Source organism: Delphinapterus leucas, chromosome 6 (assembly GCF_059928025.1).
Source record: "Delphinapterus leucas isolate spDelLeu-1000000601 "Yukka" chromosome 6, BTC_Dleu_Yukka2, whole genome shotgun sequence".
NCBI classification, from domain to species: Eukaryota; Metazoa; Chordata; class Mammalia; order Artiodactyla; family Monodontidae; genus Delphinapterus; species Delphinapterus leucas.
The window spans coordinates 18,750,080-18,766,318 of NC_143134.1; the positions used below are offsets into that span (position 1 = coordinate 18,750,080).

The 16,239-nt window shown below is 51.3% G+C and overlaps 1 protein-coding gene across 2 annotated transcripts; it reads left to right on the forward strand.

Moving 5' to 3' along the window:
* The first annotated feature begins 879 nt into the window (after positions 1-879).
* CLU (clusterin) lies at positions 880-15,957 on the forward strand. 2 transcript variants are annotated; one of them, XM_022594990.2, is made up of 9 exons: positions 880-1,000; positions 4,487-4,603; positions 5,922-6,070; positions 8,377-8,547; positions 10,057-10,468; positions 11,536-11,640; positions 14,339-14,568; positions 15,290-15,459; positions 15,711-15,957. In XM_022594990.2, exons 2-9 carry the CDS (start codon positions 4,525-4,527, stop codon positions 15,718-15,720), a joined length of 1,326 nt encoding a protein of 441 aa, XP_022450698.1. In that variant the 5' UTR covers positions 880-1,000; positions 4,487-4,524; the 3' UTR covers positions 15,721-15,957. The 2 variants fall into 2 exon arrangements, with proteins under 2 accessions (XP_022450698.1, XP_089768905.1); XM_089912779.1 differs by lacking the exon at positions 880-1,000 and having other exon boundaries at positions 4,353-4,603.
* The last annotated feature ends 282 nt before the right edge of the window (positions 15,958-16,239 follow it).

Consider the following 16,239-nt stretch of genomic DNA (forward strand, 5'->3'; position numbering starts at 1 on the left):
GGCAAGATTTCTCCTGAGCCAGCGGAGGAAACTTGGGGCTGGTGAAGATCAGTGACTCCCTTGTAAGCAGGGCCAGCAGCATAATTTGCGCAGCCCCGTGCGTAATGACAACGCAGGGCCCCTTTTGTTCAAAAACTCTTAAGAATTTCAAGACTGGGGCAGTAGCTCCTCAAACCAAGTGTGGGGCGGCAGGGTCCCGTGCTCATGAAGCCCGCCCTGCTTGGCTGGGTCCCTAGTGGATGGGGAAAATACTTGCTTAACGTCCAGGAGTCAAGGAGCCTGGGAGGCCTTCTAGTTCCCCATATGGATGCTGTGTTCATCCCTAAAAACACATTTCTGTTTCCTCCCGGCCAGCAGGTCTGCCAAAGGACCACCAGGTCAGGTGGTGGTTCGGGAAGCCGGCATTTTATACTTCCTGTGTTTTAGCACGACATCCCTCTCCATCACACCCACGTTATTTCTGACGCTGTTCTACTTCAATGGAGCCAGAGGAGTGGCGCGTGTTGAATGCGAGAGATTAACGTTCAATTGGGCAGCGGAACACTGACGTTCTACTGGGGACGAGGCACCAGCCAGGGTCGCAGAGCATCCCTCCATCTCTGCGGAGCTGGGTGCCAGCTCTGCACGTTAATTCAGGCTCTGCCCTCCTGGGGGCGCCGTGCCCCAGCTCTGAGCCCCCGGGGACGGGGAGCGGGCAGCGGTGCGCGCCCGCACCCCAGGGTCTGTCTCCGCCGGAGCCTTTCGCGGTGCTGATACGCGCCCCCGCGCCCCCTGCCGGGTGCTGCACCGGACATCCACCCGCCCGCACCTCCGAACCCCCTCCCGCACCGGCTTCCAGAAAGCTCCCGGTGCTTTCTACCGCATTCTTTGGGCGTGAGTCATGCAGGTTTGCAGCCAGCCCCAAAGTGGGTGTATACGCAGCAGAGCGCTATAAATACGAGCGCCTCACCGTGCTGTGCACGCGGCGTCGCCAGGAGGAGCGCGCGGGCACCGCTGACCGGTGAGATGTCCCCACCTTTCCTGCCCCTGTGCAGAGCCTGGCCGGGACTGAAGAGCGGGCGGGGGGCGGCACCCAGGCGAGGAGAGGACGGCCACTGGGAGTCACAGGGCTGTCAGAGGGGCGCTTTAGATGGAGTCGCGGATCCAGGGAAGGGAAGTGGTCGGAGACCCATCACCAGACAGCCGAGCCGGGACAGAATTGTCGGCAGACAGGCAAGGGACTCAGGGAGCCCTTTGTTCATCAGCTCCAACCACAATTCTGTGGGGTAAACGGGATAGATGTAAGGATCCTCCTTTTGTAAAGATGTGGGAATTGACACTTGGAGGACTGACGCTGTTGCCCGAGGCCAGGCTAGTGAGTGGCAGAGCTGGCCTGCACTTGCAGCCTTCCTGCAGCATCGTCCTTGGAAAGGTACTGAGCTCCAGGGGTGGTTGTCAGCTTGCGCGCATGAGTCATCTTGTTTGCTCGCGAATTCTCTAGTTCTCTGGATTGTGTGTTTATAAGTAACGATGTTTTGATTTAAGTATATGTTGCAACCACTGAAATCCTACTCTTTCTGCTTCCTAATGCACCAGGGTACATCAGAGAAACATCACACAACCTCCATCAGACTTCAGACATCTGATTCAACTGTCTCATTTTATAGATGATAATCTGAAGCCTGGAGAGGTTTAGGACCATCTCCAAAGATAGACAGCAAATAGGTATCAGAATTGGAATTAGAACCCAAGCCTTGACCTTCCAGAATTTCTGGACCTAATGAAAAAAAGAAACTTATTATTATTTTTTTTTAAGAGTGAAGTTTGGAATTTAAGAGTAAGTACAGATACTATAGAAGGATGCTTGCCAGAGTGTTCATGATAATAATAGTGGGAAATTACAGACAATTTAAATGCCCGGCCTCGTGGGATGGCAAAATAAAGTACATCAGAAAAAGGACTCTTGTTACACAGCCACAAAAGTGTGCTTTTAGAGAGTATTTGAAGATAGTGGATGTAAAGGATCCGACTGTATGCAAATGCATAGAAAAGAGGAAATATACCACAGTGCTAATGTTTGCCTCTCCATGGTGTGAATTACAGGTGAATTATTTTCTCATTTTTCTTTTTGTTTGAGTTTTCTGCATTTGGGGAGGCAGTAGGAGAGGAGCTTGGGCTTTGGGCTTTAAACCCTGCAGCTTACTAGCTGCATGACCATGTCCTCCCCACGGCTTCCTCTGGGGAAAGGAGGGCCTTGGAGTGGCTTGTTCAATCAGAGCAGTTGGCAACCAGGCACCCTGGCCAGGAGATGGGTGTGGAGGTGAGTCAGTGCAAAGGGAGGGCAGTTTGGCCGCGCAGCCGCTGTTATCCTACTGGCCTTGGACTAGTATCGATATCACCTGCAAGCTTATTAGAAAAGCAGTCTCTGAATCAGAATCAGCATTATAACAAGACTCCCGGGTAATTCGTAGGAGCTGATCACATCACTGAGGCAAAGCCCACAGTCGGGGAGGGACCACAGATGACCTTTGTGTACCTGCTTCAGTTCCTCTGTCCCTCTCCCAACACACCATCTCCTCCCACTTCCCCGATAGATACTGCCAATGCCCATGATTGATCCTACGTCAATTTTGAAGGAGTCGGAATTTCCTATGATTACATAAGACCCTTGGGTTTACAGAACACATTCCCATCTCTAAAATCTCTATTAGGTCCATTTTACAGGTGAGGAAATGGAGGCTCAGAGATTTAAGTGACTTGGTGTCAAGGAAACCACACTGGACTGGGGTTTGGGAGGGCTGAGTCCTTATCCTGGGGTTGTCACCAGCTTGCTGCAGGCCTTGGGGAGCCCCATCCTGTCTCTGGGTTCAGCCTCCCCTCTGAGGTGGAGGGATTGGGCGTGAGACAGGTCTCTCTCCCAGCTTGGAACTCAGTGGCTCCCATGGCCCCCAGGCTCTTGGTGGGAGATCCTGTACTGACCGCTGGGATTCCAGGCTTCTCATCCAGAGCTCTTGCCTTTGGCTGTCCCGTCTCTCTTTTCCTCAGGACCCAATGCCCTGTCTTCTGGTCCCAACCTATTTCAGAGGCTCGTGTCTGGATTTCTCAGAAGTCTTTGCTATCGGGGGCCTCTTGCTGGAGGGGTGTTTCTCGCCAGCTTTCGCTCTCTGGCGTGACAAAGGCTCTGTCCCTGTTTGAGGCGTTTCAGGCTTCAGTGAGCAGCTAGGACAGAGCCACGCAGACCTGAAATAGCACCCTGGCCTAGCTGCCCACTCACCATCTCTGGGGAAGGCGGTGACCCGCTCTCTTCTCCCACGCTGCTCGGGAACCACAGCCTGGCTGCCTTACTAATTATGTCTCAGGAGAGACTTGCCTCATTAATATTCTCCCAAGGGTCCAGATGGGCCTGCTGAGCGGAGAGCAGCTTCTGGATGTGCATCATTTCGGGAAGGGGAGACCCCCTTCCCATTCTCTTAGGGGAAACGGGTGAGTTCAGATGAGCATTGGGGTGAAGGGCAGTGCAGGGGGAGGGGTTTCTGTTTTGCAACAACTTCAGCTTCTGGGAAAGGGTCCATTGTGTAAGACCAGCTGGTCCAGGGCTCAAGGCAGCTAGCCGAGTGGTGGTGGGAGGACCCTGGCACACACCCTGCTGTGGGCTTAGAGGGACTGGCTGCGTGAAAGGGACCTGGTAGAGCAGAGTGGCACGTCCTCCCACAGGGACTTTTCCTGGGGAGGTTCTTTGCCCTGCTCCCCCCCCTGCCGTTAATCCTTTGGCTTTGCCCCTCCCTCTCTATTCCCTGAAGACAACCGTCCTCCCCGCCTTGCTCTACTTTCATCCACGCTAGGGATGACAAATGGATTTATTTCCCTGTAGCAACCCATAGGCTGTCACTGCCTCAGACCCTTGAAAAGCAATTTCAGGAGGTGTCGAGCCTTGGTGGGGACAGTGCTGTGATTGATTGGTGATGCCTGCTGTGGGCAGGATGGGTGATGCAGACAGCAGGGGGCTGTCTGTGCTGTGGGCTGCAGTCCCCACTTTAGGGGGACGGCAGAGGCCAGCTGAGTGACCCAAGAGAGGTGTTTTCAGGGTTCGTTTGACGTGAGCAGGTATATCAGATAGATGCCCTTTCTGGATGCAGAAAGCACATGTGCCTTTTTTAGGCATAGTCAGCTATTATGGGGGACAAGGAGAAGGAGGAAGGAGGAGGGCGGCTCGGACCAGAGCCCAGTGGCTCTGACTCTGGAGTTCTCGTTTCTTCTATATCAGGCTGCTGTCCTGTGGTTCCTCCCTGTACCCACTTCCTCCACTTCCTTTTGAAGGGGCCCAGTGGCAAGTCTGATACTTTCTTGTCACTTCCCTGGGATAAAAAGTCAGTGATGCCAGCTGCAGGGAGAGTGGAGGGCAAGGCCTCGGCAGGGTTCCTGGGAAGCCGCACAGGCAGCAGGCTGGGCCCGTAACCAGCGGGCTGTCTAGCTGTTACCATGACAGTCCCCTGTTCTCTGCAAACAGAGGCGTGCTAGGATTCCAGAATTGGAGGAGGAGGCAAGATGAAGACTCTACTGCTGCTCGTGGGCCTGCTGCTGAGCTGGGAGAATGGCAGGGCAATCTCGGACAAAGAGCTCCAGGGTAAGTGACCGGGCGTGCTCTCCTGGCATGCTTCCCTGTGTCAGGGCCCCAAGGGTTAAGACCACCTTTGTCCTGTGAATCGGATCGGGTTTGCTCTGCCCGGGCCCCTCTCTGAGCCGTCTCTCGCCAGCCTAGGCTCTCAGTGGTCAGGTGGGCTTCCAGGCAGTTTCAGGTAGACCCCAAGCCCTTTCTGGCTGCTGCAGCTCATTTGGCTATTCCCCTCCCCGTCTGCTCGGTCCGGCGTCCACACCTCTTCCACGAAGCTCCATGAAGCCTGGACCATTGGAGCCTCTGTGGATTTCCCCTTGAGTTTCCATAGCACTTACTACCTGTATCCACCACCTTTCCACCTAGAAAACCAATGCTCCGGATTCAGGTAAGGCGGAATATCATTCACTACGAGGGCTTGTCATCCTTCAGAGCCCAGCTGGTGGCTCCCCTCTGCTGCCAGGCCTTTCCTGAAACCTGTCTTCCCTCTGCCCCACTCTTGTCCTATGAGCTGACTGACTCTCTGGGGTAATAGTTAAAAACCCAAGCGTTGAGCTCAGAGCTGCATGGAAATCTGGCTCCGCCCTCCCCAGCTGTATAACCCTGGGTAAGTATCTTGATCTCACTGCGATTCTTTATCCTCGATTGTGCAAAGGGGTGAAGACAGTGTCAAGAGTATTAAATAAAATGCATGTGAAGTGTCCAGCTCAGCATTTGGCCCAGGATAAGAACCAGAGAAGCATTGGCTGTTACTTTCGGTACTTTGGTGACATTGTCTCATTACATTTGTCACACGGTGTGGTGTCTGATCACAGTGTCCTTGAAGGATGGTGCTATTAAGCCACCTCTGTGGCCCTGTCACCTGACACTGCATCGGAACAGCGAAGTTCAGATGTTTGCTTAAACTGCATTGCAGAAAGACTTGTATCCACAATAACACTGTTTTATATTTTGATGCTTAAACAGTTAGGCTTCCAGGATTTTTTTTTTTTTTCCTTGAAAAATTTCTTCTGCAGCTGGGTAGGCTGCTTCTCCAGAGCTCCAGGGGCGGACTGGGTTGTCCCTCCTCTGGGGCGTGTCCGCTCCGATGGTTTGCATTTCTGAGCAGCTGGGTGTAATCGATTCTCTGGCCCTGGGTCTACAGTGAGCCCTGGGATGGAACCTGTGTCAGGGCAAAGCTGGGGCCCAAAGGCTGCCTGCCAGGGGGATCCTAGCTATGGCAGCCCCTGGGCCCACTGGCCTTTCTGACCATTCCAGCTGGTTCCAGGGTTATATCCCCAGCACCATCCCTTCCTCTGGCCTCATCTACCTCCCTGCTCTTTTCTTGCAGAAATGTCCACCGAGGGGAGTAAGTACATTAATAAAGAAATTAAAAATGCTCTCAAGGAGGTGAAACAGATAAAGACCCTAATAGAACAGACCAACGAAGAGCGCAAATCATTGCTTGGCTCCTTAGAGGAGGCTAAGAAGAAGAAAGAGGTAAGAAGAGCCCGGGTGACCCCCACCTTGATCCACTGTGCTGAAGGGAGGGAGGGGCCTTTGCTCTTCCGAATGCCCTGCCAGGTTACTATGGTGACCCGCAGGCCTTCTCCGGTTGTGTCAGCTGATACTGGGGCTGTGGTTAACAAATAGGGAAGGTTTATTTGCTTTTCAAAGCTTCAAGCAGTGAGATCTTGGATCTGGTTTTGTTACAAGCCTGGCCCAGGGCCTGCCGCCCAGATTCACTTCAGTAGATTTTTCTAAACCTAGACTATGTGCAAGGTCCAAGGCAGGCTTTGGGTAGGGTCTGTCACTGTCACAGGTTAGGAGAGGGGTGGCACCCTACCTTCAGGAAGCTTATCTAGTAGGGTCAATACCTTTGGGGGTACGGCAGGCGCATGCTGTATTGCCCAAGTCTCTATAGAGTTCTGGACTACTTCGTAAAGAGACACCTAGGTCCAATGGTGAACATACAAAACTAAAACACTATAATTCAATAAGGAGCTTATTTAAAAACTCAATAATGTCCTTCAGGGTCTCCTCAAAGCCTATTCCCATTGCCACCCTACCGCTAATGACAGAGATGCTGAGATGGGGCCCCTGCCACCTTCATGATCCCTGATGCATAGAGTAAAAGCGTTATAAAGACTCAGAAAAGTTGTGAAGTAAAGGAAGCACGTGTAACTTCATTTAATCCAAGTGTTTTCCAAATCGAATTGACCAGGGAATCCATTTATTTTTTTCCTGATAGCTTGTAGCACAATTCCATGGAAACCACTTAAGGAAATGTTGGCCTGGGTGCAGCTCTAACTTTCTTTGAAACTTAGTGCCTTTCTTGGCATCAGTATTAGTTCTCGTCACACTATGAGAAACCTAGAGCCCGTGCAGAAGTAGCAAGTCTTGTTCTTGAATTTTTTTTTTTTTTTTTTTTTTTTTTGTGGTACACGGGCCTCTCACTGTTGTGGCCTCTCCCGTTGCGGAGCACAGGCTCCAGATGCGCAGGCTCGGCAGCCATGGCTCATGGGCCCAGCCGCTCCGCGGCATGTGGGATCTTCCCGGACCGGGGCACGAACCCGTGTCCCCTGCATCGGCAGGTGGACTCTCAACCACTGTGCCACCAGGGAAGCCCTTGTTCTTGAATTTTTGCGCTTCTCATTGGAGTTTGATATTTGACAATCCAGGTTCTACGATAAAGCATATCGAGTTTGGAAAAAGGCTCCATAACTTCTTAGTTGAGGAATATGCGAACCGGAAGGAAAGGAATTGGGCAGCAGAGTTGACGCCTGTGAGTTGACCCAGTTGGAGGCGTGGTGGCCTTCCCCATCTCGGACGAGGGGGCAGGGGACACAGAGCAAGAGAAGACCTCACATATTCAGATATTCATAGTGTAGCTTTGCTTTGGGGTATGGATGGTCTACTTAATTCTTTGAAGAGTAATACACATTTATCAAGATTTTAATATAGAAAAGCAGAAGTTTTTCCATAACCCTTTTACCTAAGGACAATTCACTTAACATTTGATCTATTTCTTACTACATTTTCTCCTCTATACTTTTTGGACAGTGACTATACTCAAACTCCTGAATTTTTAACATGAAAAATGCTTATTATAATACTTAAAACTTACTACAAACATCCCTTGTAATGCTGTCCTATCTACCTTTTGTAGGTACCACAGTTTCCTTAACTTGTTCCCTAGTTTTGAGCATTGGGGTTGATTCCAGTATTTTTGTTGCCACACATGAATATTGTAACAGATATCTTCAAGCATATGGATTTTTCCTTTATTGCAGGAATTCCTTGGGATAGATTCTTGTAGAATTACTGGATCAAATGTCATGGTCATCTTGGAGAGTTTCGGTAGTAGTGGTGATTTTAATTTCGGAAGCTTACCTATTCCTGTGGCATGCCGGGGACCATGGTTGCAATAGAGAAATAAGATTCAGGGAAGCTTTGAAAGATGACGTTTAAATTCCAGAAGTTGAGACTAGGAAGTGGGGTATTAGCGAGAGGGAAGTCCTGGAGTAGAGACTGTAAGTGCAGCGTCAGAGAAAGGAGCTGTCCAGATGAGCTCTAATGGCTGGAAAGGACTAAGGAGCAGTTGGATCTTGAAGACGAGAGGATGTTTAGAGCCAGATGGGGAGGGAATTCCAGGTGGGCAGATTTGGGAACACGTGAGCCAGAGCAGGGGTGGAAATAAGCACCCCATGTGGCCAGGTTGGGCCGGGGGGCCAGCACCACGGTGCCTGCTTGGGGAAGGGGAAGCCATGGTTTCTGTTGCTAACCCAGCCTTGGTCCTCCTGTAGGATGCCCTGAATGACACCAAGGATTCTGAAACAAAGCTGAAGGCGTCCCAGGGGGTGTGCAATGAGACCATGACGGCCCTCTGGGAGGAGTGTAAGCCTTGCCTGAAACAGACCTGCATGAAGTTCTACGCGCGTGTCTGCAGAAGCGGCTCGGGACTGGTGGGCCAACAGGTGACAAGGGGTCCCGCTTCTTCAGCACAGCCTGGGCTCTGGTTGGGCAGTGAGGAGGACTGAATATGCTTCTTTGGTTCTGCACCCAATTCCAAGTGTGGGGATTTCCCCATCAAGAATTTCTCCCACACCGGCTGGGTGTCCTGCAGTTGAACTCCGCTCTGACCCCGTCTACCCAGAGACAGCGTCGGACCCCACGGGCTCAGGGCTCAGTCCCACAGGACGCCTCCCCATCCCCACTGCCAACTTCAGCCGCCGATCACAAGTCCAGGTGGTCACCTGTGTTTCTGACAGACTGGCTGTAGATTAGAGTTTCCCATGACCGCCCCCTTGGGTTCAATTAATTTGCTAGATGAGCTCATAGAACTCGGAGAAACATTTTACATACTAGATTATTGGTGTGTTATAAAAGGATATAACTCAGAAACAGCCAGATGGAAGAGATGCCCAGCGGGAGGGATGGGGAAAGGATGGGGAACTTCCATCACCTCTTCGAGTTCAACAGTCTCCTGCATCTCATTGGCACATGTGTTCATCAACCCAGAAGCTCCCCAAGCCCATCCTTTTGGGTTTAATGGAGGCATCGTTACATAGGTACGATTGATTAAATCATTGACCATTGGTCATTGATTCAAGGTCCAGCCCCTCTCCCCTCCTTGGAAATCAGGTGGTGGGGCTGAAAGTTCCAACCCTCTAATCCTAGGGTTGGCTCCCCTGGCGACCAGCCCCCATCCCTAGGTGCTTTCCGAAAAGTCACCTCACTAACATAACAAAAGACACTTTTATTGCTCTTATCACAGGAAATTCCAAGGGCTTTAGGACCTCTTTATCAAGGACCAGACCAAATATATATTTCTTATTATAAATCACAATATCACAGCTTCATTTCACATGCCGGATGCAATTGATTAGTTCTGGCTGCATTGCGGCCCAGAGCGCTGTGATCAATTGGTAATGTCTGCTATGAGTGCAGTAATGTGGAGTCATGAAAAGCACCTGTGCCAGGTATTTGCCATCTTCCGAAGACTCTCATTCAGCAATTATTAGCTGCCTAACGTAACAAATGGCTCCATGGTATGGCAGATCCCTGCATCCACTTAAACAGAAGGAATTAAGAATTTTTAGTACCCTATTATTGATCCTCCCTGTCCTGCAGGCCTTGCTCAGCTAGGGCTCATGAATTTTGCCCTTTCCAGGAGTCCCGTCAGTTGGCCCTTGGCTGAGCAGGCCTGGGGATCACCAGTGGCCAAAGAGGACAGCAGACTAGTCTCATGTGACAGGCCTTGTGACTCTCTCGGCCTCGCAGGTCTTCCTAAGCTCTTCCCCTCGGGGTCGGTAGAAAGGAAAGGCACTGACCTGGACAGTTCAGAGATGGGGAGCCAGTCCCAGCCTGGCCTTCTGCCGCCTGCTGTGACTCTGAGTTGCCCCGGGTGCAGGCAGGAGGGGCCGGGCCTGGCCCGTCTTGACAAGGGGGAAGCACCCCTGACTGTCTCCTGTCTCCTGTCGCAGCTCGAGGAGTTCCTGAACCAGAGCTCTCCCTTCTACTTGTGGATCAACGGTGACCGCATCGACTCCCTGCTGGAGAACGACCGGCAGCAGGGCCACGTGATGGACGTCATGGAGGACAGCTTCAACCGTGCATCCAACATCATGGATGAGCTCTTCCAGGACCGGTTCTTTCCCCGGAAGTTCCAGGACACTCAGTATTACTCGCCCTTTGGCTCGTTCCCAAGGGGATCGCTCTTCTTCAATCCCAAGTCCCGCTTCGCCCGGAATGTCATGCCTTTCCCCTTGTTGGAACCCCTGAACTTCCATGACGTGTTTCAGCCCTTCTTTGACATGATCCACCAGGCCCAGCAGGCCATGGATGACCACATGCATAGAACTCCCTACCACTTCCCGATGGTGGAATTCCCAGGAGGTTAGAAGGATGGGATGGGAAATCACAATTCATTGAGATGCTAACCCGTTAGATGCTCAGAACTGTGGCCGGGGCTTGGCATGTGTCATCTGAATTCCACCCCCAGAAACCTGGGGAGGGTGCTCTCATCCCAGTTTGATGGGGAGAAAACTATGACAGGATGGTGAAGGAGCATGTCCAAGGGTTCACAGCTGATAAAGTGGGAGCCGGTCAAATCTAGCCCTGCAGGATTCAGAATCTGTGTTCTTTCGAGTGTACCAAGCTCCTTCCAGCAACTGGAGGGCATGACATTGACTCTTTCCTCTAGAGAACTAGACTCCTTTGTCTTGGGAACTCAGGTGGCTTTATGTGGACGCCATGCATATATTGGTGACAAATTATATAATCAGCTCATGGTACAGTTAAGAAAGCTGTTTGTGGCTGTAACCTTAGGGTCTGGTAGAGAATGGGCACACAATGAATATATTTTGAATGAAGGAACTCTAACATGGACACGAGAAGCCAAAACTTTTCAGAAGTGATTTCCTTCATTGAACCAATAGACACTCGTTGGCCAACCCCATCTCCTAAATGCTGCAGTTTGACCAGCACTGGGCTGTGGCTTGAAACGGATTGGCAACACAGGAGGGTATTGAATTGAACAAGGAGTTTACTGCACATCCATAATGGGGGGCTCCCTGTGTTATAAGGAGGTTCTAAGGTGGATCCTATTCCTGCCTTCAAGGCGCTTGCTGTCTGACCCGGGGAGAGAAATGAGCCAGACAGAATGCAGAGCAGAACGGGTTATGATGCCAAAGAGAAGTACGAGCAGGCAGGAGATGTGCCAGCAGGTGGGGATGGTGGGGGAGGGGGCCGAACCCAGCTCAGGGGGCCCTGGGGACCACCTGCTTGTCCCGCTGCAGGGAGCCCCGATCCGAGCCTGTGTCTGCAGGCAAACAACCAGAGTCCAACCTGCTCTGCCCACAGAACCATGTCAAAGGGCCAGACAGTAGTGTGGAAGGGCTCTGGGAGATCGCGGTGGTCCATCTCTGTGTCGCTCTGTATGACTTTCCCTTGTGTGTCTCCAGAAAACAGCAGTGACCGCACCGTGTGCAAGGAAATCCGCCACAACTCCACGGGATGCCTGAAGATGAAGGACCAGTGTGAAAAGTGCCAGGAGATCTTGTCCATGGGTGAGTCGGGGGGCCCCGTGGTCTCCTGTATCCTCGGGTCTCCAGCACCTCACTAGGGCTGCTTTTATGGGCTCAGACGGATGGGAGTTCAAATGCCAGCCCTGTTGCCTTCCAGCTGTGACTCTGGGTGGGGGAGTCCTTTGCCCAGCTCTGCTTGAGTCCCCATCTGGGGTCGCGGGTTAAGATGAGGGGCTGTCCCTGAAGTCGGACAGAATACAAGGTGCTTACCGCATGATCCAGCTCACGGTTAACAGGCTGACGGTGGCAGGAGCTGCCGTGCTTTTCTAAAGAGCTGTCATCCTTTGACTTCCCTCAGTTCGTCTGTTCCCAAGGGCCAAACCTAGTAGACGTCCCCGTGTTTTGCGCGGACAGTGAGTTTAGGCAGCGTGGTTCTGTTAAACAAACTCTTCCCATGCGTGTGTTACTAAACACTCTTGTAAACACTTTACAAACATTTACTCTTTTTCTTGGAACAACCGGGGTGGCTACAGTTATCATCCCTGTCTTACAGAGGAGGACACTCAGTCAGAGAAGGTTTGGTGACCTGCCCAAGATTACATGACGCCCTGGGGGCGTTTGTGGTGTGTTCCCGATCAGTGCAGCTGTGTTCTCTACCCTGAACACGTGGGTCTCTCCTAGTGGTACCCTAGCTTCCCGGCAAATTTACCTTTGGTAGGTTGGTCCCTGAGGCAGAGGAAATACCTCCCTTCTGCTGTTTCCTTCGGTTTTATCAGGGGGACTAAATTCTTCTTACTTGGAAATAACACCTATAAAGGCGGCGAAACACTTCCTGGCCCACAACAGTCTATGCTCGGAAAAAGTTAATTGTTTCCCTTGTACCGAGCGGATCGATCTTACGGCTTTGCTCTTACTTAATACTTTTTGGGTTTGCCCGGGCAGGCCTTCAGAGTCTAGCTAAATATTCCTAGTCTCATTGCTGTGATTTTAGAAGCTACTGCAAAAGAAATACAAGTGCTGTAAGAGGCTGATCTATGAAGAAGCGAGAGGTGAGTACACAACCTCCTGGGTTTATCCCATAAAATACCACGATTAGAAGAGTGTAAATCACACCGTGAGAGAGTCACGTTAGGGCCAGAAGAAGAGACCTACAGATCCCCAAGCTCAGATTGGCGCCCCTGGCACTGATCTTAATGTTCACTGATCACAGCTTCCTGAAACAGCAGTTTTCTTTTCTACATTGAAGAAGACTTATGACCCCTTATCTAAGGTGCTTGCAGCCATTTGAGCAGGTGCTGCCCGGGACCTCCAGACTGGAATTTCACAACTTCGGTACTACTGGCATTTTGGACCAGGTCCTTCTTTGTGGCGGGCGGTCCTGTGCACTGTGAGATGTTTAGCAGCCTCCCTGGCCTCTACCCACTGGAGGCCAGTAGCCTCCCACCCTCACCCCAGTTGTGACACCAAAAAGGTTTTCAGACCTTGTCAAATATCCCTGGGGACAGCACCGCCCCAAGTGAGAGCCACTGCTCTAGACTGCTACCCAGTTCTCAATGACAGTCCTTATTTTCCATGATTCCCTGGTAAGAAGAGTTAAGTTTCATCATTATGTACCTTTTTCAACCCAGTTTATTGTTAATAATCCTATGTCTTGCCCCACCTGACATTTTATTTTATTCTAGTGGAAATCATTACAGCCACCATGGTGAAGTGTGCAAAGAACGCCCCCTTTCCCCTGACGTGCTTGGGTTTGATGTGCTCTTTTGGGGAATATCTTTCAAAAATCAAGGGAGAGAAAAACAGTAGTTTTTAGAGAGAGAGAGTGGGTAGTTCCCAGCCCTTATCCACGTGACAACCTGCAGTGGGCACTTGGTGACCAAAAGCAATGAACTTCCCTGCTCTCTGGTGAGCTTGGCGACCAGCCATGGTGGGCAGGTGGGCAAAGCCCGGATGCCCAACCCCAGGCTACTGTGCTCTGTGGCCCGAGGGTCCTGACTGGCTCTTCTGCTACCCAGGCTCCTGGGGCCAGAATTTCCAACTCTATAGATATAGGCAAGCTTGGAGAATTTTCCAGAGCCACAGACTCAGAGTAGGAAGAGCCCAAGTTTAGGAGTTAAAGCCCGGGGTTCAACATCCTGCCCTCACAAATCGTTCATCCTATGACTTTAGGCAAATGATTTACCGCTCTGGTCCTCAGTTTCATTCTTGATAATACTTAACGTCAGAATACATCTGACCATTAGAGATCATGGCTATCCAGTGCACTTGGTGGTGCCTGGTACATAGCAGGTACCATGGCAGCTACAAGTAACATCCACCGTTTCCTGCAATGACTAATGGAGGGAAGGAGGGCAGTGAGGTCTGAGCACATGGAGCCCTGAGGTCCGTGCTTCTTGAGGTGTGGGCAGTGCCCCTCATTGCTGGTCCCCAAGGGGACAGGGTCCTGCACCCAAAGAGAAATCAGTGATGTCACTGAGACAGTTTAGTTCAGATGACATCGTCTCCCAGGGCAAGACATTCTCAATGAAGGACGCGCATGCTGATTTACATGCGGGGCGAGCCTTCTGTTTTGTCTTGGGCTGCTAGCGAACGCTTGGTGGACTGGAGCTTGGAGTAGCTCTGCCTTAGCTCTGCCTTAGGTCCTGGCTGCGTGAACTGGTTGCCATTTGTTTTCATCCCTTTTTAGCTCTCCCTTCACGTTTCTGTCGTTTGTCTTTTTTTTTTTTTAATCTCCGGGCAGACTGTTCAGCCAACGACTCCTCTCAGATGCAGCTGCGCCAGCAGCTGAACATGTCCCTGCAGCTGGCGGAGAAGTTCAGCAAGCTGTATGACCAGCTGCTCCAGTCCTACCAGCAGAAGATGCTGAACACATCCTCCCTGCTGAAGCAGCTGAACGAGCAGTTCACCTGGGTGTCCCAGCTGGCCAACCTCACGCACAGCGACAGCCAGCACTATCTCCAGGTCTCCACGGTGAGTCTGTCCTGGCCACACACTGAAGCTGGGCTCAAGGTGTTGTCTGGAGCTCATGTGATCCTCCCCCAGGGCTGAAACGGGGTGAAGATGTTCAAGAGCGCATGTCTGCTTTTCACTGAGCATTTGTCATATGGCAGGAAACAAAAACCTCAGGTCCAGTGGTGCATGGAAACCTTATCACTCAGTGACGTGGAATGTCATGAACCCATTTTACAGATGAGGAAACTGAGAGGTTCAGCATCTTATCCAGCATCTCCTATCTGCAGGGTGATCACCTGGGTGTTTGTTTGAACCTGTCTGCCCGGCTGCAGAGCTAGTGCCCTTTCCGGGGAGCTGCCTTGCTGCCCTGTCCTGCCTAGGATGGCTCATGAATTGTCCCATCGTTCTCCTCCAGTGATAAGAAGCTTCCCTCTAGTGCTGGGAACCTTTTCTTTTTCTTTCCCTGATTCCTCTTCTACCACCACGTGGCCAGTGGCTCCTCAAAGGAAACATGTTTTACTCAGTGGGGCTCCCCCAGGTTGGTCCTTCGTGAATGACATTTATACCCACAAACGAGGGTCTCTGAATTAGGGCATTTCTGTTCACCAAGTTGTATAGGTGTCGAGGTGAGTAAAAAGCAAAGGGGTCAACTGATCTGAATTAATAAGCCTGACTTCAGGTGCCAAATGAGTCCGTGTTGACCGTTGTTTCCGCCCTCTCGTGACTTTTCTCCCTTTAGGTGAATTCCCACAGTTCCGACCCCAGCGTTCCCTCTGGCCTCACTAAGGTGGTTGTGAAGCTCTTTGATTCCTACCCCTTCACTGTGACGGTCCCACAAGAAGTCTCCAATCCTAAGTTTATGGAGACTGTGGCAGAGAAAGCGCTACAACAATACCGCCAGAAGAGCCGGTGAGTGTGCGGGCCTCACCTGCGGTCCCTCTGGGCCCATCAGGTCCCTGGGGACTGAGAAGAGGGCAGAGGACCTGGCCTGGGAATCGCTGCTCCTGTAGCCACAGCGCAGGCAGGGAACCACGAAGTTACTGGGAATTTTCTCCTTCCTTTGGAGGATGTTTCTTCTGGGTTGATAAGAATTGGAGCGTTGGTTGCTGCCTCTCGGTGAATATCAGGCCTCACCTTCCCCTCCCCACCTTCTTTTTCAGGGAGGAGTGAGACGTGAGCGTTGCTTTTCCAAGTATGGGGGTGTCTGCGTCCAGCTGCCCCCGCGATGAGCCACAGCCCCCTCTAGAGAGCTCTGCACGTCACCAGCTGACCAGGCCCTGGGCTCGAGGCCCTCCTGACCGCACCCAGCTTCTCCCTCTGGATTTGCACTGTAATGCCTGCATTTGCTGATCACGGGAAGAACTTCCCCGCATGCCACTAACTCAATAAACCGCCTTGTAATCTGAATGCTCTGCTGTGTCCTCTTTATGCTATTTTTGTTTTTTTTTTTTGTTTTTTTTTAAATCTCCCACACACTTTCATTTGGGTGTGGAAGAAAAAAGGAGAAAAGAAAAAGCAATGGCTAAGATGGTATGTTCTCATATAGTTGAGCATAAAAGGAGTGGGACAGTGAAGTTGACCCAGTTCAAAGATTTCTTGCTTTTAGGAAGAGAGATGTTCCCTATAGCCAGCTAAAAATACGTTTCTGAAAAATGAATCTTTTCCATTCCATTATAAAGCAGATACATA

Bases quoted from the DNA above. Each gene is read 5' to 3' on its own strand.
- CLU (XM_022594990.2), top strand. From the start codon at position 4,525: ATGAAGACTCTACTGCTGCTCGTGGGCCTGCTGCTGAGCTGGGAGAAT. The intron at 8,548-10,056 runs GTGACAAGGGGT...CTCCTGTCGCAG, and splicing joins CGGGACTGGTGGGCCAACAG to CTCGAGGAGTTCCTGAACCA. The intron at 10,469-11,535 runs GTTAGAAGGATG...GTGTGTCTCCAG, and splicing joins GATGGTGGAATTCCCAGGAG to AAAACAGCAGTGACCGCACC.